This window comes from Ictalurus punctatus, chromosome 22 (assembly GCF_001660625.3).
Source record: "Ictalurus punctatus breed USDA103 chromosome 22, Coco_2.0, whole genome shotgun sequence".
Classification (NCBI taxonomy): Eukaryota; Metazoa; Chordata; class Actinopteri; order Siluriformes; family Ictaluridae; genus Ictalurus; species Ictalurus punctatus.
The window spans coordinates 7,557,200-7,576,306 of NC_030437.2; the positions used below are offsets into that span (position 1 = coordinate 7,557,200).

The 19,107-nt window shown below is 40.9% G+C and overlaps 2 protein-coding genes across 7 annotated transcripts in view; both read left to right on the plus strand.

The window, feature by feature from the left end:
- kiaa0825 (KIAA0825 ortholog) overlaps nt 1-13,914 on the plus strand; it is a 137,684-nt gene extending 123,770 nt beyond the window's left edge. For all 6 annotated transcript variants that reach the window (XR_006980854.2, XR_006980855.2, XM_047149792.2 and 3 more), the window contains one exon: nt 13,501-13,914. Coding sequence is in view for 4 of the 6 variants with exons in the window: in XM_047149792.2 (XP_047005748.1) it covers nt 13,501-13,615 (115 nt within the window). In the remaining 2 variants the exon portion in view is untranslated. The remainder of the gene's footprint in view (nt 1-13,500) is intronic.
- Nucleotides 13,915-15,187: 1,273 nt separating this feature from the next.
- Nucleotides 15,188-19,107, plus strand: part of fam172a (family with sequence similarity 172 member A) — a 185,230-nt gene continuing 181,310 nt past the window's right edge. Inside the window, exons 1-2 of the mRNA XM_017451782.3 lie at nt 15,188-15,282; nt 16,689-16,821. Coding sequence (XP_017307271.1) covers nt 16,725-16,821 — 97 coding nt within the window. The 5' untranslated portion in view covers nt 15,188-15,282; nt 16,689-16,724. The remainder of the gene's footprint in view (nt 15,283-16,688; nt 16,822-19,107) is intronic.

Below are 19,107 nucleotides of genomic sequence, written 5' to 3' on the forward strand. Positions count from 1 at the left end.
GTGTAGTTCCCAATCCAAGATCTCAACAGAGCGCTTTAGTGTCATAGCCTGTGTTTACCTACAATGTTTTTCCACCCTCATGAAGTTCTGCAAATCTGAGGACAGGCCTACCGACAGGACAGAGAGGCTATAACTTATTACGTGTTGATAGCCTGCGACAAATCATGGGAGACTGTGTGAAAGTGTGTGTTGTGTTTCTGTGTGTGTGTGTGTGTGTGTAAAACCCTTCACACCTCATTTAGCCCCAATGTAGCCACCTGGGTGGCGGCCCCTCAACCCAAGCAGCCACGGTACTTCCCTGCCTAGCTGACAGCGCCAAGCTCCAGTATACGGGCTCCGGCAACAGATTAATCAACACAGACCGCCTGACAAATCACCCTGCTACCAGCATTGATCAGACAGACAGACACAGAGAGAGAGAGAGAGAGAGAGAGAGAGAGCACGTGAGCCTGCTTTTCCCTGAGAGAAAAAAAAAAGGTGCAGCTTGTATTACAAATATTTCCTTCTTCTTCCAGGCTTCTATCAACAGATCATAGTCTCAAATCGCACATTCCCTGTTACCAAGATATGACAGACATATCACATATCTGTACATATAACCTCATGCTTCATAACGCGCAGCATTAGGGCTGAATAAGCGCAGATGAGAGAAAACAATAGTGTTGTGTCTGGCTAATCCCATGCCTCAGGTGGCTTGCTCATATCCCCTATTCAGACTGAAGCAAATCAAATTAGAGCTGAAAATGAGTGAAATCAAAGACCTTAACACAAAAACATAGGGCCGCGTTTTAAATCAGGCCCCGTGGCCATTCCTCTGCCTTTTTATTATCAGCTACAATGCAGGAAGTTCGCGGAACACATGCACGCGGCATATCCAGATTAGTATTGCTGTGACATTTGGAGGGCTCGGTACTGCCACTGTAATGCTTTCCTGAGGGGGAACAGTACGCATACAAGGGGCTCTTGTTAATGTACTGTATGCTTTATGTGATTTCTCAAAACCACAGACTGTATAGAGTGCATCTGTTTTAAGGCGAAGATGAAAATATAGTCACTTTGCTTAGCTCACGATTCCATTTGAAGTCTGTCGGGTCAGTGATATTAGTAAAGCAGTGTTTGTCTAGGATGAGAGACGGTAGTCAAAGAAGGGGCGGGGGGGGGGGGGGGGGGGCTTTGCATTGTCATACAGTATAACGTAGTTTTTGATAGGAATATCACAAACCACGTATTCTATATTTGATACAATAGTGATAGAGCTTTTTGACTTTTTTTTGTTTTGTCTAATATTTAATATATTGCAAAAATGGCATCATCTTAGCAAGTGGAAATATCTTGAATATATTTCAATATGAATATATGTGTATATACATACATACATACATATATATACATACATATATATATATATATATATATACACACACATATATTCAAGATATTTCCATATTTATATATATATATATATATATATATATATATATATATATATATATATATATATATAAGATTACAATAAACCAAATATAAGACTATTAAACCTATTTCTAGACTTTTTTTCTAGCTTGGAATAGTCCATTTTAACATTGTACTGTATTTCTAGAAAGAAGACAAATTATCTGCCAATACAATAAGAACATTTCAAGCTTGAAATTGCAAAAATGTCTAGAAATAAATTGAATCATTGTATAGTTGGTTTACTGTAATCTTATAATAGGAAATACTAGATAAATGTGACATTATACACAGAAAAGACGGCCAATCAAATAACAATTCAGCATTCCAGGACAGTATCAGATATTGTTATTGAATCAAATATAATCCAAAAAAAGGAATACTCACCGATAAACATGAAAATAATTCTTGACTAGTATTTAAGTCCTTACAAGAGCAAATCAACAGAAGACAACGGATTAGTGGTAACTGTATAACAGCAAAATATAGTGATTTCATAGCATTTTTTTGTTGTTGTTATGCAAGCAGTATAGTTAAATGTATGCCTTATGTATTGTTCTTATTATCTGTTATTATTATCTGAATAATTAATCATAAGTCATATCATTAAGAGAAAAAAAAAAACATACAGTACATACTCAAAATGAATTCATATTACATTTAATTACTTTGCTGTATTGAAAGCCCATTGCGTCTTTAACCAGTAAAAAGAAATAAGATTTCTGAAGACAGAATTATTGGATATATCCAGTAAAAGTCTGGATAAAGCATACAGTATGCAGGGCCATGTTTCCTAAAGGTGATTAAATAACATTACAGATTATAGATCAGCCACAAGTCTATGTTCGTGCTGTCAGTTTGGGATCGCGTGACAGAAAACCCCTCTATTGATGTTGCGCTGGAAAATCCAGGAAAGCAGATGCAAGCGAGTGTTCACTTCCCATCCATTTCCCCAGCATGTGGAGCAGCTACCTGTTTAGGTATGCACACACCATCTGGCTCATTCATCAGCACTCACTGCAAAACCTAGAGTCAACACGTCCCGGAATTTCACACAGTTTGAGGCCTTGTATCCGGTTTGGGTTGAACTATTGTTTAGACAATGGAGCTGAATGTGAGTAAGAGTAAGGTATAAAAGAGTCATTTTATCAGGATGTTGTTACACCCTGAGTTGGATTGAAATGTTGGATGTCGTGTCGCAGTGCTGGGCATCGGATCTTTCCAGCCGAATTGCAAAAATGTATCTTGAACGAAATTTCCAGGTATTTGTTTGTGTTTGGAATTTCGACTACAGCTGAACGCCCCTCCAGCTTTTTCTGCAAACGATTTGACACTAAGATTCGGCCTAAGACGTTCTCTTTAACCAGGTCGACTGATAAACTGCGCACCTCAGACGCTCCCTCGTTACTATCCAGCTTAAACGTTAGCTTAAATTCCCCCCAGCGCTAATCGTGATAACCCCCAGGTTATCAGTTCAATCAACAGATAGCTTAATAACAGTTAATTAATACCCAGTTGGCTGCTGATATGTACTAAATGCAATAACTTTAAATCATGTATGACTTCTTGAAGACCAAAGACCAGCCAAAGCTAAAGGGAGAAATAAAGAAAGAATGATGAACGGTGGAGAACATCTAAGTGGTGGCCTCATTTTCTTACCAGTCCAATTAGACTGATTTGAGCCATGCCTCCTCTGTGAGGTTTTAGTAATTATGAGGCTACAGTGCTGGGATTCTGACCCCCTCAGGAATGATATTAAACCGTGGTCATATATTCACTCATTACTAGCCTCTACCCCAGGGCTTTCACACATGAGCTCAATGGCAGAGGTCAGCGATGCTTTACAGTAAGTCTTGTTAATTCAGGATCGGTTTAAATGGATGTGTTAATCTCACTTCTTTTATATAGTTATTGTAGCATGGTCATTGTTTAAAGCTCTGACAATTAATACTTTGGTTCATTATTTCATACCGGTCACTAGTTATATCATTAGCTGCCACGTATTAGACGAGAGAGTAACGTTACACTGAAAAACACAAGGTATATTCCATCACAAATGCATAGTTATGAGGTCATATAATTATTAAATGAGCCGGTATTCACCGGAAAAGAATATTAATTTACTGTTAAGCCCTTTTATAAAAGGCACCTCTTGCTCTTTGCGACTTAATCCATTTTTGACTGACATTTGTCTCTTAAAAAGCCTGACAATAGCAGCAAATCCTTATAAGGTGGATAGTGAGTATGAAGGTGTGCACATTTGCTCCTTATCTATTTCACGCCTCTGTTGTCTGATGTAGTCGCAGAACATTATCATTTCATTATAAGAACCAAAAAAAAAAAGAAAAGTAGCACCCTCCGATAGGCATCTGTAGATTAGGGGCGAGTGTGACAGTAAATTAAGCAAAGTGTTTGAAAACACATGCAGCCGTAATTACCTGGCATTTGATATTTAATGAGGTAACAGGGTTGATTTATTATCTCCAAACTCCCCCCAAAATTTCCATTAGCATGGTGGGAAATGCTCTGTTTGAAACGCTCTCTATTGACCAGCCTGCCGACTGTTAAACCACTGCAGATGATCCAAAACACGGTGGCACATGTGGACATCAATCAACCAAAATGCTTATCCTTCTCAGATGTCCTGTAGATGCTCGTATCAAATTCAGGTTCTTTGGAGTAGGGTACAGAATGTACCTACCAAAGAGCAATCTCTTTATGCTTGTGGTCTGGAGATGGTGGAACAACCCACCCAGCTCGTGTAGTGGGTAGCGTTGCTGCCTCACAGCTCCAGGGTCACCACTTCACGAGCCAGAGCTCGGGTTACCGTCGGTGTGGAGTTTACCCTGGGTTCTCTGGTTTCCTCCCACCTTCCAAAATTATGCAAGGAGGTGGACTCTAAATTGCACCTAGGTGTGCCTGCGTGCGTGTATAGTGGTATCCCGTCCAAGGTGTATTCCCGCCTCACACCCATTGTTCCAAGGATACACTCTGGAGCTACCATGAACTTGACCAGGACAGAGTGGTTACCAAAAATGAACGAATTAAAGACTTTAGACATATGTTGAGTCTGGGCATCCATATGAGCACTACTACCTGAATATCAGACGGCCTCTGCAGATTATACCCTACTTCTGGCTAGCCCATAGCTAACTCTGGTGCTCTGAAGGTATACAGGACACAAAGGTATAACCATAATATGGAAAATAATGACAGATTGTGGGCGGCACGGTGGTTTAGTGGTTGGCATGTTTGCCTCACACCTCCGGCGTTGGGGGTTCGAATCCCGCCTCTGCCCTGCGTGCGCAGAGTTTGCACGTTCTCTCTGTGCATTGGGGGTTTCCGCCGGGTACTCTGGTTTCCTCCCCCATTCCAAAGACATGCACCGTAGGTGGATTTTTACATTTATTGCCAAATTGTCCGTAGTACGTGAATGTGTGCGGTCGTGCCCTGGCGATGGGTTGGCACACCGTCCAGTGTGTCCCCCGAGTTCCCTGGGATAGGCTCCAGGCTCTCCACGACCCTGTGTAGGATCAACAGTATGGAAAATGGATGGATGGATAACAGATTGTATAAATGACCATAGACGGTTATTGTAATGTCGTTCTTGAAGAGTGTGGACAGGACGCTTTGATTGTTAATAACCCTCTCCGTGAAACACTGGACACGCCACAGCAACGAACTAGATCCCTAATTCAAATGTTCATCAGGAAATTGGTCTGGAAGTTCAATTTACACCTGCTCTCCTTTAGCCATGCAGTAAATTGTAAACCCAGTCTTAGTGAAAATTCAGCCTATGACCATTTGGTGCAGTGGTCTTAAATATACACGCAGGAAGTTACGACCAAGTGTGAGCCTTGATGATACAACTGACTTACTGTAAAAACATCTTCAGCTGTGTCCTGTCTTTGTGAATATATGCTTATCCAAGTGTGTATTCGCAGTGTAGGCTCTGGATTCACCATGACCCTGCAGGATAAAGTGCTCAATCATGTCTATTCTATGTCATTTGTAGTTAGGCCTGTATAATGTAGGCATTATATCTAGTCCTTTCTTCTTTCTTGCACTTGCGTCTGGTCAGTTGATGGACACTTTAGTTCGCTGTCAGCGCCTCAGACTAGAAGCTAGAAGCTTGAATTGGCTTCGGCTTCACTATGGATAAAAGCTTGTGGCAAATGAATAGAATGTAAATGTGAGTGTTAAGAGCGCTAAGGGGCGTAATTTGCTTGGCCTCTCTCTTTTGCCGAGAGCGTGGAAGTGGATGGAAAGATCGATACTCTGGTAATCAGGTCACACTAGCTATCACATTCAAACACTGGGACGATTGAGTAATCACATTATTGCTGTTCCCGTGCTGGCTAAATGGCAAGACCGAGAGGCGTTTCAACACTGTTCAGATGAAGCCCAAAGTATTTGGTGCCGAACGAGCGTGAAAGCAAATGACTTCACGTTAACGAAAGGAAATGCCATTGTTTCGACGTGTTCTGTTTGAGAACAGCCATCTTTCTAGCGATGTAGTCTGTGTTTCTTTTAAAATATGTATCATTTATGAAGGAAGGCGGTGAATAAATGATAGCTCGCACCGTAGACACACGTCTAGGCGAAATCAGACCGAATCACTTTAAGTTGCTATAGACGCTCAGTCGGGAGCAGCGAGAAACAGCTTGTTGTGCGCGTACGGATATACGTATATGTATGCACAGATGTGTGCGTGTTTATAAGTGCCATGCTTTGTTTATTCATTTATAAGGCTGTGGCTCGTGGAGACTGTGTGCTGTACGGGCTGTTGTACGCTGTTGCATGGGTGCATTGTGAGGAGGCGGTGTGTGTCGGCACGGCGTCTTTGTGGTAAAATAAGGGCTGTCATAGTGTTCTCGGGGTGCAGCCGAGCCCTGTCAGGGAAGACGGATTGCCTCTGTGGAGCTGCTTGATCCCGGGGACCTGGAGCTCGCTGGAGCCATCAGCAGGTGTCTGCCACCGCTGCTTGTTATGGCACGTACATGTGTGTGCGTATGTGTGTGTTTGAGAGAGAAATATGGTGGGAGGGGTTTTTAAGAACGATGGGCTAACGTAAAGTTTTGTTATTCTGTTAATCCTTTGTAAACAATTTTGCTAACTAGTCCATGCCCGTATCACCGCTCAGATGTTATCCGCATGATAATACAGTACGTTGGGTTTGAGAGACAGTTTTGCTACAGGCTTGTCAGGCTGCTCAGTGGCTAAGAGGGCTAATGATTTAGCTGAAGTGATAGGGTTCTGGTAGCGGCTCAGGAGCTGCTATTTCTGTGAGAGGTGTCATCCACACGAGGAGAGTGCACTCTTGATACGAGACAGAGCCAAGGGCAAACAGAGCACTGGTGCTGGTTTATTTGACAAACTCCAGTAGAGGTTAACAACCGGGTGTGTTTAAATGAGCGCACCAGTCGCAGGGTGAGCGCTGCGTGAGCAGAGTCACTTGGCGTCTTAAAAAGACGAAACAGAGTTTCACCTGACTATTTTTGAAACTACTCTCATTTATTCAGTGGAAATCACAAGGAGGTTCTAGATTATAACGAGGAGGTTCGTTTATTATTATTATTATTATTATTATTATTATTATTATTACTGTAAAAATTAATACTCTTAGACAAAATAGTAAAATTGTCCCTCATTTTAAAAAAGTTTATAGAATCCAAGATAATGTTTCCTTAATAGGAGTCCTATACACCCCCCCCCCACCAAGAAACCATTTTTTTCTGTGTATTGTTTTTATTTATTTAAATGCACTTTTAAAGCCCTACATATCTAAATAATTTAGTTTGACTTTAGCTTTAGTTTTTTGTTTTAATTTCTTGTGTTTTAATTTCTTTGTATTTATTCCTCTCTCTCTCTCTCTCTCTCTCTCTCTCTCTCTCTATATATATATATATATATATATATATATATATAATATAATAATTAAATATAATAAATATAAATATAATAATTAAATATCAATGCATTTGCATGTCGTCTTACATTCAGCTGAATTATATATATATATATATATATATATATATATATATATATATATATATATATATATATATATATATATATATAATTCAGCTGAATGTAAGACGACATGCAAGTGCATTGATATTTAATTATTTAACCTCCTGCCACATGTCGTATTATTTTAAAAGGACTTCCGTGTGTAAAAAGATCTACTGGACCTTATCCTGAAAATGGTTATTTAGTTATTTAGTAATTTACCTACTAACCAGCTCATACTGTAGGCCCCATTCATTTTCTGTCAGAACATTCACCTTCTTCACCATTGTCCCTTCCCTCTGGAACACTAATCAGCCAGGAAAGTCCTCTAACTTTTCAGACGTTCTTAGCACCCACCTCAACCCCACTCTGTCATTTTTCTATTTTCCCACCACACCATTAGCGCAGGCCTCAAAGACGCTGAGGCCAGTAGCGTTGTGTGTGAAACTGAGCTCTTTGGTGCAGAGCGCTCTCTGATGTGCAGGAGCTCATCAGTGGTGGAAGGGATTGGGCACGTAAAGCCTTGGTGCAAATATGAGATTCTCGGTTCAGTCGTTCAAAGGTGGTGCTGGAAGGGCTGTCTGGAGGTGCTTTGATCAGCCCTTGACTCCTGTCTTGCGGTGGCCGGTGGAGGCGCTGCAGCGGGGTTTGTGCTGGCAGAGATCAGAGACGAAGGAGAGGGAAGAGGCTGATGGGGAGATGATGGATGGAGTGAGACGAAGGAGAACGGCAGGAGACGAGGGCCAGTCGCTGATGTAGGATGCTAGCTCACTGTGGGTGATCTGTTTTTTTATGCTTCAGCTAATGTACAGACGTTGGTGTCGTTCGTACTTCGCTGCTTTGTTTTCTCACGGAAAGAATGAAAGAGGAAAGTTTCATTTGGACATAAAAGAACACTACAACCGCATCGCATCAGTATGTATTACAGGATGTAGAATAGCGTTGGCTAGAGTTTAAGCCAGTGGCTTATTCTTGACCTATTCTTGTCTTGGTTATATATTGCGATTCCAAAGGGCAAAACCTAGGAGCATGAAATGAACCAGTGTCCTCTCATCCCAGGGCAAAAGGCAGAACTTACAGAACCCCGGACTGATCCTTCTCCCAGTAGACAAATCTGTCCTGCCTGTGGCACGCATGGAAAGCCCTGACCTTTTCACAAAGTTTAGCACTTTAAATATTTAGCTTTGCGTTATGATGGATCCTTGAAGTGCTAAGCATGTGTGAAGTCTCTGATTAGCGGAACTTGTCAGGCTCCCTTTTTTGTGGCCCGGCACTGAGAGCAGCATCGCTCTTTGTTTGACAGGCACACATTTAAACAAACACGGGTACCTGACGGCGACTGGGTGCTGGCACGGGCTCGCTGGGAAACACACCGAGCGCTGAAGAAAACCACTCGGCCGGGCTGACAGTTACTCCAACGGCCTCGCTGCTTTCCCTCTCGGCCCTTATTGGGGGCTTAGCCTCAGCGTCGCACTGGAGCGAGGTTTAACACGGTGGGAACACGGTGTAGGTCCACCGGGTGCGATCTTCAAGCTCGACCTCAGATCCTACAGGGAAGATAGATGGCTTTGAGCCATCTCGAGTGACTTTCAGGGCGCGCTGGCCGGCTTTCAAACCGAACCTTTCATTGTGGAATGCGGCAGGACATCTGTGTTGATAATACACGTGTTGATATTACATGTAGGCCTGGCTGTGCCTGTTTGACTCTTCTGCTATGCGCTGTATACATTCTGCTTAGCGAAAGCGCACGGCGCACGCAAACATCGGTCAGCCTGCGACGTCTGCGCTCTGGACGGTGTCATGTGTGCACATTTCTGGCGGACGGCGTAAATTCAGTAAATGTACGAGTCCTAATGCACGTAGCCTGCTCTGTATGCAGAGAAAGAGCAGAGTCAGCAAGAACGGTATTAATGCATGACAAATGAGCACGGCGATAAGAATGAAAGGCCACATCAGAGCTGCCTTATTAAGACAGAAAAGCTGATGGGATTGCCGTGTGTTCCTCGACGGCCCAATATTCATCTCATTCTCCCGACCGAAGCCCAGGCACCCGGTGACATCTTACCACAATACAAAGTGGAAGATTATTTATTTTTTTTTTCTTTTCAGTTGTTACTATTGCTGTTACGGTACGTTTTGATCTCTCGTGTATACCCCAAGTGCACACGGATAAAACAAATGAGCCGTTTGAAAGTGTACACACCTCGTATTATATCGACAGACACGGTTCTTAGTAAAGTGTTTACTGCTGGTGTCATGTTGGAAGCGTCTCTTCCCTCGATTTCAAATTTGCACTTAACACCTTCCTGTTGCTGGCCTTCTCATTTATCAAATGCGTTTGTCCCAGTGACAAGCTTCACACTGCCGGCGGAATATCAATATCAAGACGGCGCGGCGCGAGCGGCCCGGGTAACCTTCAGCTAAATGTCATTCTGCTTAATCCTATTTGAAAATTAAACATTGGAAAAGGAAAAAAAAAAGCTTCGGCGTTTCTTCTTCCTCCATCCACGCAGTCACCGGGTCGGTCTCGGTGCGTCGCTGACATTTGTAAATATTGTGTTCTGCTCGTGTTCTCCATTATTTGTTATTTGTTTCTTGCTCGCAGGTAATGACTGACCGGAAATGAGTGACTGAAGCTATGTAGCTCTTTTTTTGTGTGTGTGTGTCAGTTTTTATGTGAGTGAGGAATGGGAAGTGTGTGCTCTGCAGTGTGTCTGCATGTTTGTGAGCCACTGAGGCAACACTCCGATGCATCGCTATAGGAAACGGAGTGTGTGAGAGAGAAAAAAACACACACACACATCGTGGAGAGCTGTTGCTGTCAGGTTCAGGCCCAGTGGCTCTGCTAAGGGGCCTGTGACAGGGAGAAAGAGACACAGCTTCGAGAGCAGACAGGCGAGAGAGGCCCCCATGCATCAAACACACATATTTACATAAACAAATCCTCCCCATATAGCCTGTAATTACCGCACTGACAGCGCCGGCCACGCAAGAAAAAAAGAGCTTGTCTGATCGAGACAGATACACAATGACCGAGGCAGAAGCTCCATCAGAGCGCACCTACACTGGGGGCTTCTTTGTATGCATGAACTGCATCCGATGATAGGCCATGTCTTCTTCTTCAATATATGGAGTCCATACATCGTCCTCTGAAGGAATTCCTCCCTGCTGGATAGGGACACATAAAAAGACACACACACAGAGGTTCGAAAATGCAATTGTTCTGCCATAAAATAGACTTGTTTATAGTGGAAATGACAACACAGTTAATACATACAGTTTCTGTGCTTTCAAAGCACACTGCGGTGTCCTTATCGTACTTGCGCAATAAAAAGGGCCTGTATTATAATCAGGACTTGTCCCATACTTTTTACGTTCCGTTCAAGCTCGTACAAGAACACGTCCAGCCATCCTTCACTTGCGGAGTAACGAACGCCACGGAAATAAATACGTATCCCATCCCTTTCTCTTGAGGTTATGACGTTTCCTACCACCAGAGAAATGATTCTTAAATGAAAATAAGGATATTGTTTCAGTGTGTTATTCAGTTAAATATGTATATACAGTGCTATGAATTTTTTTTTTTATTATTCTGTTTTTGTGCACATCTCACACTAAACAGTTTTTAGATCTTAAAAACGAAATACAACGTAAAACAAAGGCAAGTTGAGTAAACACACAATACAGTTATTTATTTATTTAAATCGAAGCAAAAACACCAACACCTTATCCAACACCTATCACCCTTGTGAAAAACGAATTGGCACCTTAAACTAAAAATCTGTTTGTGCCACCTTTAGCAGTAATAACTGCAACCGAACGTTTCTGATAACTGGAGATCGGTTTTTCACTTACTTCTAGGACTAGGATTTACTCCTGTGCTTTGGATCATTGTCTTGCTGCATAATCCAGCTTGAGTTTCAATTTACAGTCTGAAGACTGGAGATTCTCCTTTAGGGTTTTCTGGTAGAGAACAGAATTCATGTTTCCCCTCAATTACTGCAAGTTGCCCAGGCCCTGAAGCAGTAAAGCATCCCCACACCATCACACTACCACCACCATGCTTGACTGTAAATATGATGATCTTTGTGTGGAAGTCGGTGTTTGGTTTACGGCAGATGTAACGGGCCCCCTGTCTTCCTAACAGTTCCACTTTCGACTCATCAGTCCTCAGAACATTCTCCCAAAAGGTTTGAGGATCATCAAGGTGTGTCTTGTCAAAATTCAGACGAGCCTTAATGTTCTTCTGGGTTAGCAGTGGTTTTCACCTCGCCACTCTTCCATGGATGCCATTCTCGCCCGGTGTCTTTCTGATAGTGGAGTCATGAACAGTGACCTTTACTGATGCAAGATAGGCGTGTAGGTCCTTTGATGTTGTCCTTGGCTTTTTTGTGACTTCCTGGATGAGTAGTTACTGTGTTCTTGAGGAATTTTTGAAGGTCGGCCACTTCGGTTAAGGTTCACTACTGTGCTGAGCTTTTTCCATTTGGAGATAACGGCTCTCACTGTGGTTCTTTGGAGTCCCAGAGACTTTGAAATAGCTTTGTAACCTTCCCAGACTGATGTATTTCAATCACCTTCTTCCTCATCATAATTTTTTTTCTTTCAGCTTTGTGCATAGTGTGTTACTGTGTAAGACCTTTTAACCAACTTCATGCTGCTGAAAAAGTTCTAAGTGTTGATTTGAATGAACAGTGTTCGCAGTAATCAGGCCTGGTTGTATCTAGTCCAGCTGAACATCATTATGAATGCAGTTTCAGAGATATGAGGAATTAGTAACTATGGGGGCAAATACATTTTCCCACAGGCCCAGTTGGTACTGGATAACTTTTTTGCTTCAATAAATAGCATTATCATTAAAAAAACTGTATTTTGTGTTTACTCAGGTTGCTTTTGTTTTATCTTAGATTTTGTTTTCATTTCTGAAAGTATTTAGTACGAGATATACACAAAAAACACAAGACATCAGGATGGGGGTAAAATACTTTTTCACGGCACTCTATATATATTGGTATAGCCAATCGAATCTATACTTGAATGAATGGTCAGAGCTGTCTACACTTAAATGTACTCAGTGGTGAAAAGTCAACAATGCTAACAGAAATTAGAGAACAGAACATTTTTACAATTCCTCGCACTTGCTTTAAAATTGTATGAAACTTTACACAAGACAGGTTTCATGTTTATATAGTTTCTTACAGCTGCATTTGTATGAAATTAAATCAACTACAACACACTCTTTTTTTTTCGTTTTTATTTTTAATTTTAACAGATATTTTAATGAACAAGTGAGACTAATCGGTAACACAAACCAGTATCATTTAAATGAATAAATAAAGTAAGAATCCATAGAAATATTTACTTATGCTCTTTAAGATTTATAATGAGTACTTGGATGGACTAGATAAGAATGTAAGGTGTTACGTTTATTTATTTATTCATTCATTCATTCATTTAATGGAACCGTAATTGAGTAAAAGTACTAGAATTAATTTTTAACTACACACAGGTAAAGTGATACTTAAGTGTAGTAATGAAGCAGAGCTACTTTCCACCTCTGCATACTACTGAGTCGTCTTAATAGATTGTTTCACATGTCTTTGGCTTTTAAAACGGATTAGCACCTCAAGAAACTTGATATCAAGGTGCCCTACTATTTAACATGATATTTAGGTACCTTCTGCATTAGCTTAGCATTAGCATGATTCAAGAATCACCATAGCACCCCACCTTTTATTTCCTCCATGAGAAATAGAGTTGAATTATACAATGGTTTAATTATATTTATAATATAATAAGATTTCAAGCCCCTGTGACGGATTGGCACCCTGTCCAGGGTGTACCCTGCCTTGTGCAAGATGCTCCCTGGGATAGGCTCCAGGTTCCCCGTGACCCTGGAAAGGAGTAAGCGGTAGAGAATGGATGGATGAAGATTTAAAGCCACAAATTCCCATCATGCACTCAGATATCACTAAATATCGCTGCTTATTAGACTCATCAGTGAACTGATCTGATATGTGTTTGTGTGTGTTGCAGGTGGGAGATGCAGGACGGTGCTCAACTTGAAGATGAAGAGAAGATTTTAGTGGATCACTTAAAGAAAACGTATTTAAACCGAGCTCCGGAAACTTGTCCAGAGGACTCTGAATGACCCGGATTAAGGCGCTATATTTCACTTTGCATGTTAAACTATTTTATTATGAGGTATTATCTCTCTGTATAGTGAGGTCTGCTTGGTTTTAGTTGATTAGTAAGGTTTCCTGTTTTAGGATCGATATGAATCAGGCGTCACTGTAAATAAAAGAAGTGGTTTAAGGAGCTGCTGTTCAGCTCAATCACATGTTCTTATATTATGTTATTATGTTTATCATTTCCTCTTTTTAGTAATTTTTGGTACATTTCCCTTTAAGCATACGTGCATTTATAATAATAAAAGTCATAACGAATATAGTGATGCTTTCGTGATTTATTCATTCATTAAAAATGTGTTAATGTACACATATATGAATACAGCTTTAGTTTATTAGGCAAGGCGGTCCCTAGTTCGATCCTGAGCTCGGGTTACTCCCTGTATGCCGTTCTCACCGCGTTTGTGTGTCTTTCCTCCAGGTTCTCCGGGTTCTTCACGCCTCCCAAAAACTTGCGGTAGATGGACTGGCTATGCTAAATTACTCCTAGGTGTGAATGACTGCGTGAATGTTTGTGCATGGACGACTTGTTTCCCCCCCACATCAGATTCAAAGCACTGATGCCTGCCTACAAAGGCAAAAAGGAACAGCACCCACCTATTTGAGCACACCCTCCTGCACTGCACCACACTTCCTGTGATTCTCTAACACTGCTCGACTGGTCCCACCATCTCTTAGGGTACTTGAAAGGCATGCGTCAGAACTGTTCTCTGTTCTGGCACCTAGGTGATGGAATGAACTTCCCCTAGATGTCCGAGCAGCTGAGTCACTGACTTTTCTTACTATATTACATCCTCAGCATAGTTTTTTTTTTTTGACCTAGTGAATCATATCAGGATGTATTTATTAATAGAGTCTTCAAAGAACTTCTGTAAGTCGCTCTGGATAAGAATGTCTTCTAAATGCCGTAAATGTAAATGCATGGTGCCCTGTGATGGGCTGGTGTCTTGTCTGTAATCATGGTGGAGTACTTAAGGCGATGGACTAGAAATCCACCGGGGTCTACCTGCACAGGTTCAAATTGAGCTGGGTCAATGGTTACTGATCAGAAGGTTGCGGGTTCAAACTGCAGCACCACCAAACTGACAACAAATTATTGAGCCCTTGAGTAAGGCCCTGAATCTGCTCAAAGATCTGTGTATTCCCACCTCATGCCTAGTGTTCCTGGGATAGGCTCCATGACCCTCACCGGAATAAATCGCTTAATGAAGCAACGTTCATCGATAAAAACTTAATTTGTTTCAAGCTTCAGCTTTATTTCTTCCTTTATCACCCATTATTTCCTGTTACTAGTTTCCATGTAAAGTTGTCTATTTATACACAAAACACTCAAAAATATATTGTTCAGAAATGCATTGCAACATGTTAACAATATTTGCTAATATCATATCTTCGTTTTTATGACTATTTTCTAATGAATTTGTTTTTTTCTATATATATATATATATGTTTTATTCTATAATATTTTTCTATATATTTTTCTTTTATATATATATAAATGCATCACTGTCGTTTTAAATCCCGCCGAACGTGAGCTTCCGCTTTCGTCACGCGCTGGAGGCGTCACTTCCGGTTTGGAATAACAAGGAAGCAGAGGATGTTTGAAACCTCAGCATTGCTTGTTGACATGGTACGTGAACGAAAAACAACAACAACTGCATGTTTGAATAAAAAAAAAATGCACTTAGTCCCACTGTTAAGCTTCTCTCAGCAGTTTATCTCCGACTCGCTTTTCTTCAGGACACAACCTGCATTGTTTTCTCCAGAGGGAATACTGTTAGACAAAATGACACGAATGAACATGTTAAATATGTTTGTTTTTGTGTCCTGAGCTCCACGGAGTGATGTGGTGTGACAGTGCGGTTAGCCGCTGAGCTAACGAGCTGCTGAAAGCACTTGTCGGAGCAAGTCGGTCTTTTTTTTTCTTTCGTTAAATATTTAGGAGAGCGTGGAAATTAAAGAGGGATAGAGAGAGAGAGAGAGAGAGAGAGAGAGAGATGGTGTCTGAGTGGGAAAACTCACGGCGTCAAACAGGCTTTGTTAGCTTTGTTTTGCTAACTCGCTAACTGACAGAGTGTCATGCAGTAGCAGGATTAAAGCGTTTAGGAAGAAATCAGAGAGCATAAAAAAACATTTGCATGGATTTAAATTGTTTTCTGCATGCAGAGCTCTGACTAAGACCAGTTATTCAGCCATGCACTGTTTATCCTGCAGTAAACTAGTGCACTATTCCGAGGGGATTAGGTTTCCGGACGTGTGTGTGTGTGGGGGGATGGAGGAATGCTCTAAACAATACAAGCTAAGTGATCCCTAAATCTCAATCGAAATCACACAGATGGGAATGTCTTCATCATTAAAATCACCACGCATACATATACACGTGTGTGTACTACTGCTCTTTATTAGAAGTGCTTGTTGTACTGTCACGTGATCATTAACAGGTCACGTGACCATAATGTAACCTGTACATGGGCTTTACCTGTGCTAGGAGCTCCATAACTTACACACACACACACATATATATATATATATATATATATATATATATATATATATATATATATATATATATATATATATATATAAAGTTTAAAACTCTTGGCAGTCTTTGCTTTCGTTTTGGTCAATAAAATGGATCACTTCCTGTAGCGAAAAGACAAAAACATGTCAATTCTGATGAATATTATTTCAACCTTTGGGGTATTTCTACATGTTCTGTTCTAGCAGGTGAAAGAGAGTGTAATCTTTCCAGACAGAGGAACGCACAAGCTTTCAAAATCGTTGACACGATCGATTCGGACTGGCCTGAAATCCAACCTTTTAATAAATACGTTACTCTACGGTACCTCGCACTGTAAAACTAATCCAGTCCGAGTAGGGCTTAACCCTCAGGCTGTTGTGTAAAGCACAGGTGTAAACCTTTTAGGTTTTATATAAATCATTCCTGCATCGTGACTGCACCTCCGATATCAATCAGACTTTTGGGGTCGAAGTTATAAATAAATCTTTTTGCTTTTTGCTCTTGTCTGTTTTCAGGGTACAACGCTGTGAGCTGCCTGAAGCGGAAGGTCCATGCTCGTCAAAGCCGACTTTTTTCTGTTCTATTTGGCGTGGATAACTATGGCCCAGCTCTTGGCACAAGAAGAAAAGGAAAATGCTGCACTAAAAGGTAAATAGTGAACAGGCTGCATGAATATATGTATATGTATGTATATACTCAGCAAAAAAAAGACATGTCCTTTTTTCAGGAGACTGTATTTTAAAGATACTTTTGTAAAAATCCAAATAAGCTTTACAGATCTTTAGTGGAAAGGGTTTAAACGATGTTTTTCACGCTTGTTCAATGAACCATAAACAATTAATGCACGTACACTTGTGGAGCAGTCCTTAAGACACGAACAGTTTACAGGCGGTAGGTGATTAAGGTCACAGTTACCAATAACGTAGGACACTAAAGAGACCTTTCTACTGACTCTGACAAACACCAGAAGAAAGATGTCTAGGGTTCCTGCTCACCTGCGTGAACATGCCATAGCCCCGCTGCAGGGAGACATGAGGACTGCAGATGTGTCCAGAGCAATAAACTGCAATGTCTGTAATGTAAGACGCCTGAGACAGTGCTACAGGGAGACAGGAAGGACAGCGGATCGTCCTCGCAGTGGAAAATTACATGTATCCGTGTGTCCCTGCAGACGTGATGGAGAACTTGTGGAAGAGTGGAGGAACATCTCACAGCAAGAACTGACCAATCTGGTGCAGTCCATGAGGATGAGATGCAGTGTAGTACTTAATGCAGCACTTACTGACTGTCACTTTTAATATTGACCCCCTTTTATTCAGGGACTCATTATTCCATCTCTGTTCCTCAAATGTCGGTGAAAAAAATATTTATACATGTTCAGAAATCTGCTCTAAATAAAAGCAGTTCAACGTCAGAGGACGTTTCGTTTTTTTTTGCTGAGTGTATATTTTATATTATATATAATGTGTACATAAAATCTATTACACGCACACCGTTCCGTCCACTAATATTGGCACCCTTGGTAAATATGAGCAAACAAGGCTGTGAAAAATTGTCTTTATTGTTTAACCTTTTGATCTTTTATTACAAAAATTCACAAAAATACTCTGCTGTCATGGATATCAAACAACTGCACACGAAACACAAGTTTAAAATATATCTTTGTAAAATATAGGTGTGCAACAATTATCAGCACCCTTTTAGTTAATACGTTGTGCTAGCTCACTTTCCCAAGATAGCAGCTCTGAGTCTTCTCCTATAATACCTGATGAGGTTGGAGACCGTTCCTCCATACAGAATCTCTCCAGATCCTTCACATTTCAAGGTCCATGCTGGTGGACTCTCCTCTTCAGTTCACCCACAGGTTTTCTATGGGTTTTAAGTCAGGACACTGGGATGGTCATGGCAGGACCTTGATTTTGTGGTCAGTAAACTGTTTTTGTGTTGATTTTGATGCATGTTTTGGATCATTGTCCTGCTGGAAGATCCAACCACGGCCCATTTGAAGCTTTCTGGCAGAGGCAGTCATATTTCCATTTAGTATCTGTTGATATTTGATAGAGTCCATGATGTCATGTATCCTAACAAAATGTCCAGGTCCTCTGGCAGAAAAACAGTCCCAAAACATTAAAGATCCTCCAACATATTTAACTGTGGGCATGAGGTACTTTTCCATATGGCTACCTCTCTGTGTGCTCCAAAACCACCTCTGGTGTTTATTACCAAAAAGCTCTATTTTGGTTTCATCTGACCATAGAACCTGATCACATGTGAAGTTCCAGTAGTGTCTGCACACTGAAGACGCTCGAGTTTGTTTTTGGATGAGAGTGGAGGCTTTTTTCTTGAAACCCTTCCAAACAACTTGTGGTGATGTAGGTGACTTCAGATTGTAGTTTTGGAGACTTTCTGACCCCGAGACACAACTAACTGTGATCCAGCTGTGATCCTTGGAGATTTTCTGGCCACTCGAACCATCCACTTCACAGTGCACTGAGACAATATAGACACACGTCCAATTCCAGGTTGATTGATAACATTTCCAGTTGACTGGAACTTCTTAATTATTGTCCTGATGGTGAAATGGGCGTTTTCAAACAAAATAGTGTGTGCTATTTTCTTATAGACACTTCCCATTTTGTGAAGCTCAACAACCTTTTGCCGCACATCACAGATATATTCATTGCTCTTGCCCATTGTTATGAATGACTAAGGGAATTTGACCTATGTGTTACCTATTATTTATACCCCTGTGAAACAGGAAGTCATGGTTGAACAATTTCCTGTTCCTAGTCACCCAGGTGTACTAAAAAAATGTAAAATATCAATCGGATTATACTTTATATATATTTTTCTCATATGAATTCAGACGGGTGCCAATAATTGTTGCACATATATATTATCGAAGTTTATATATATATAATATATCTCTATATT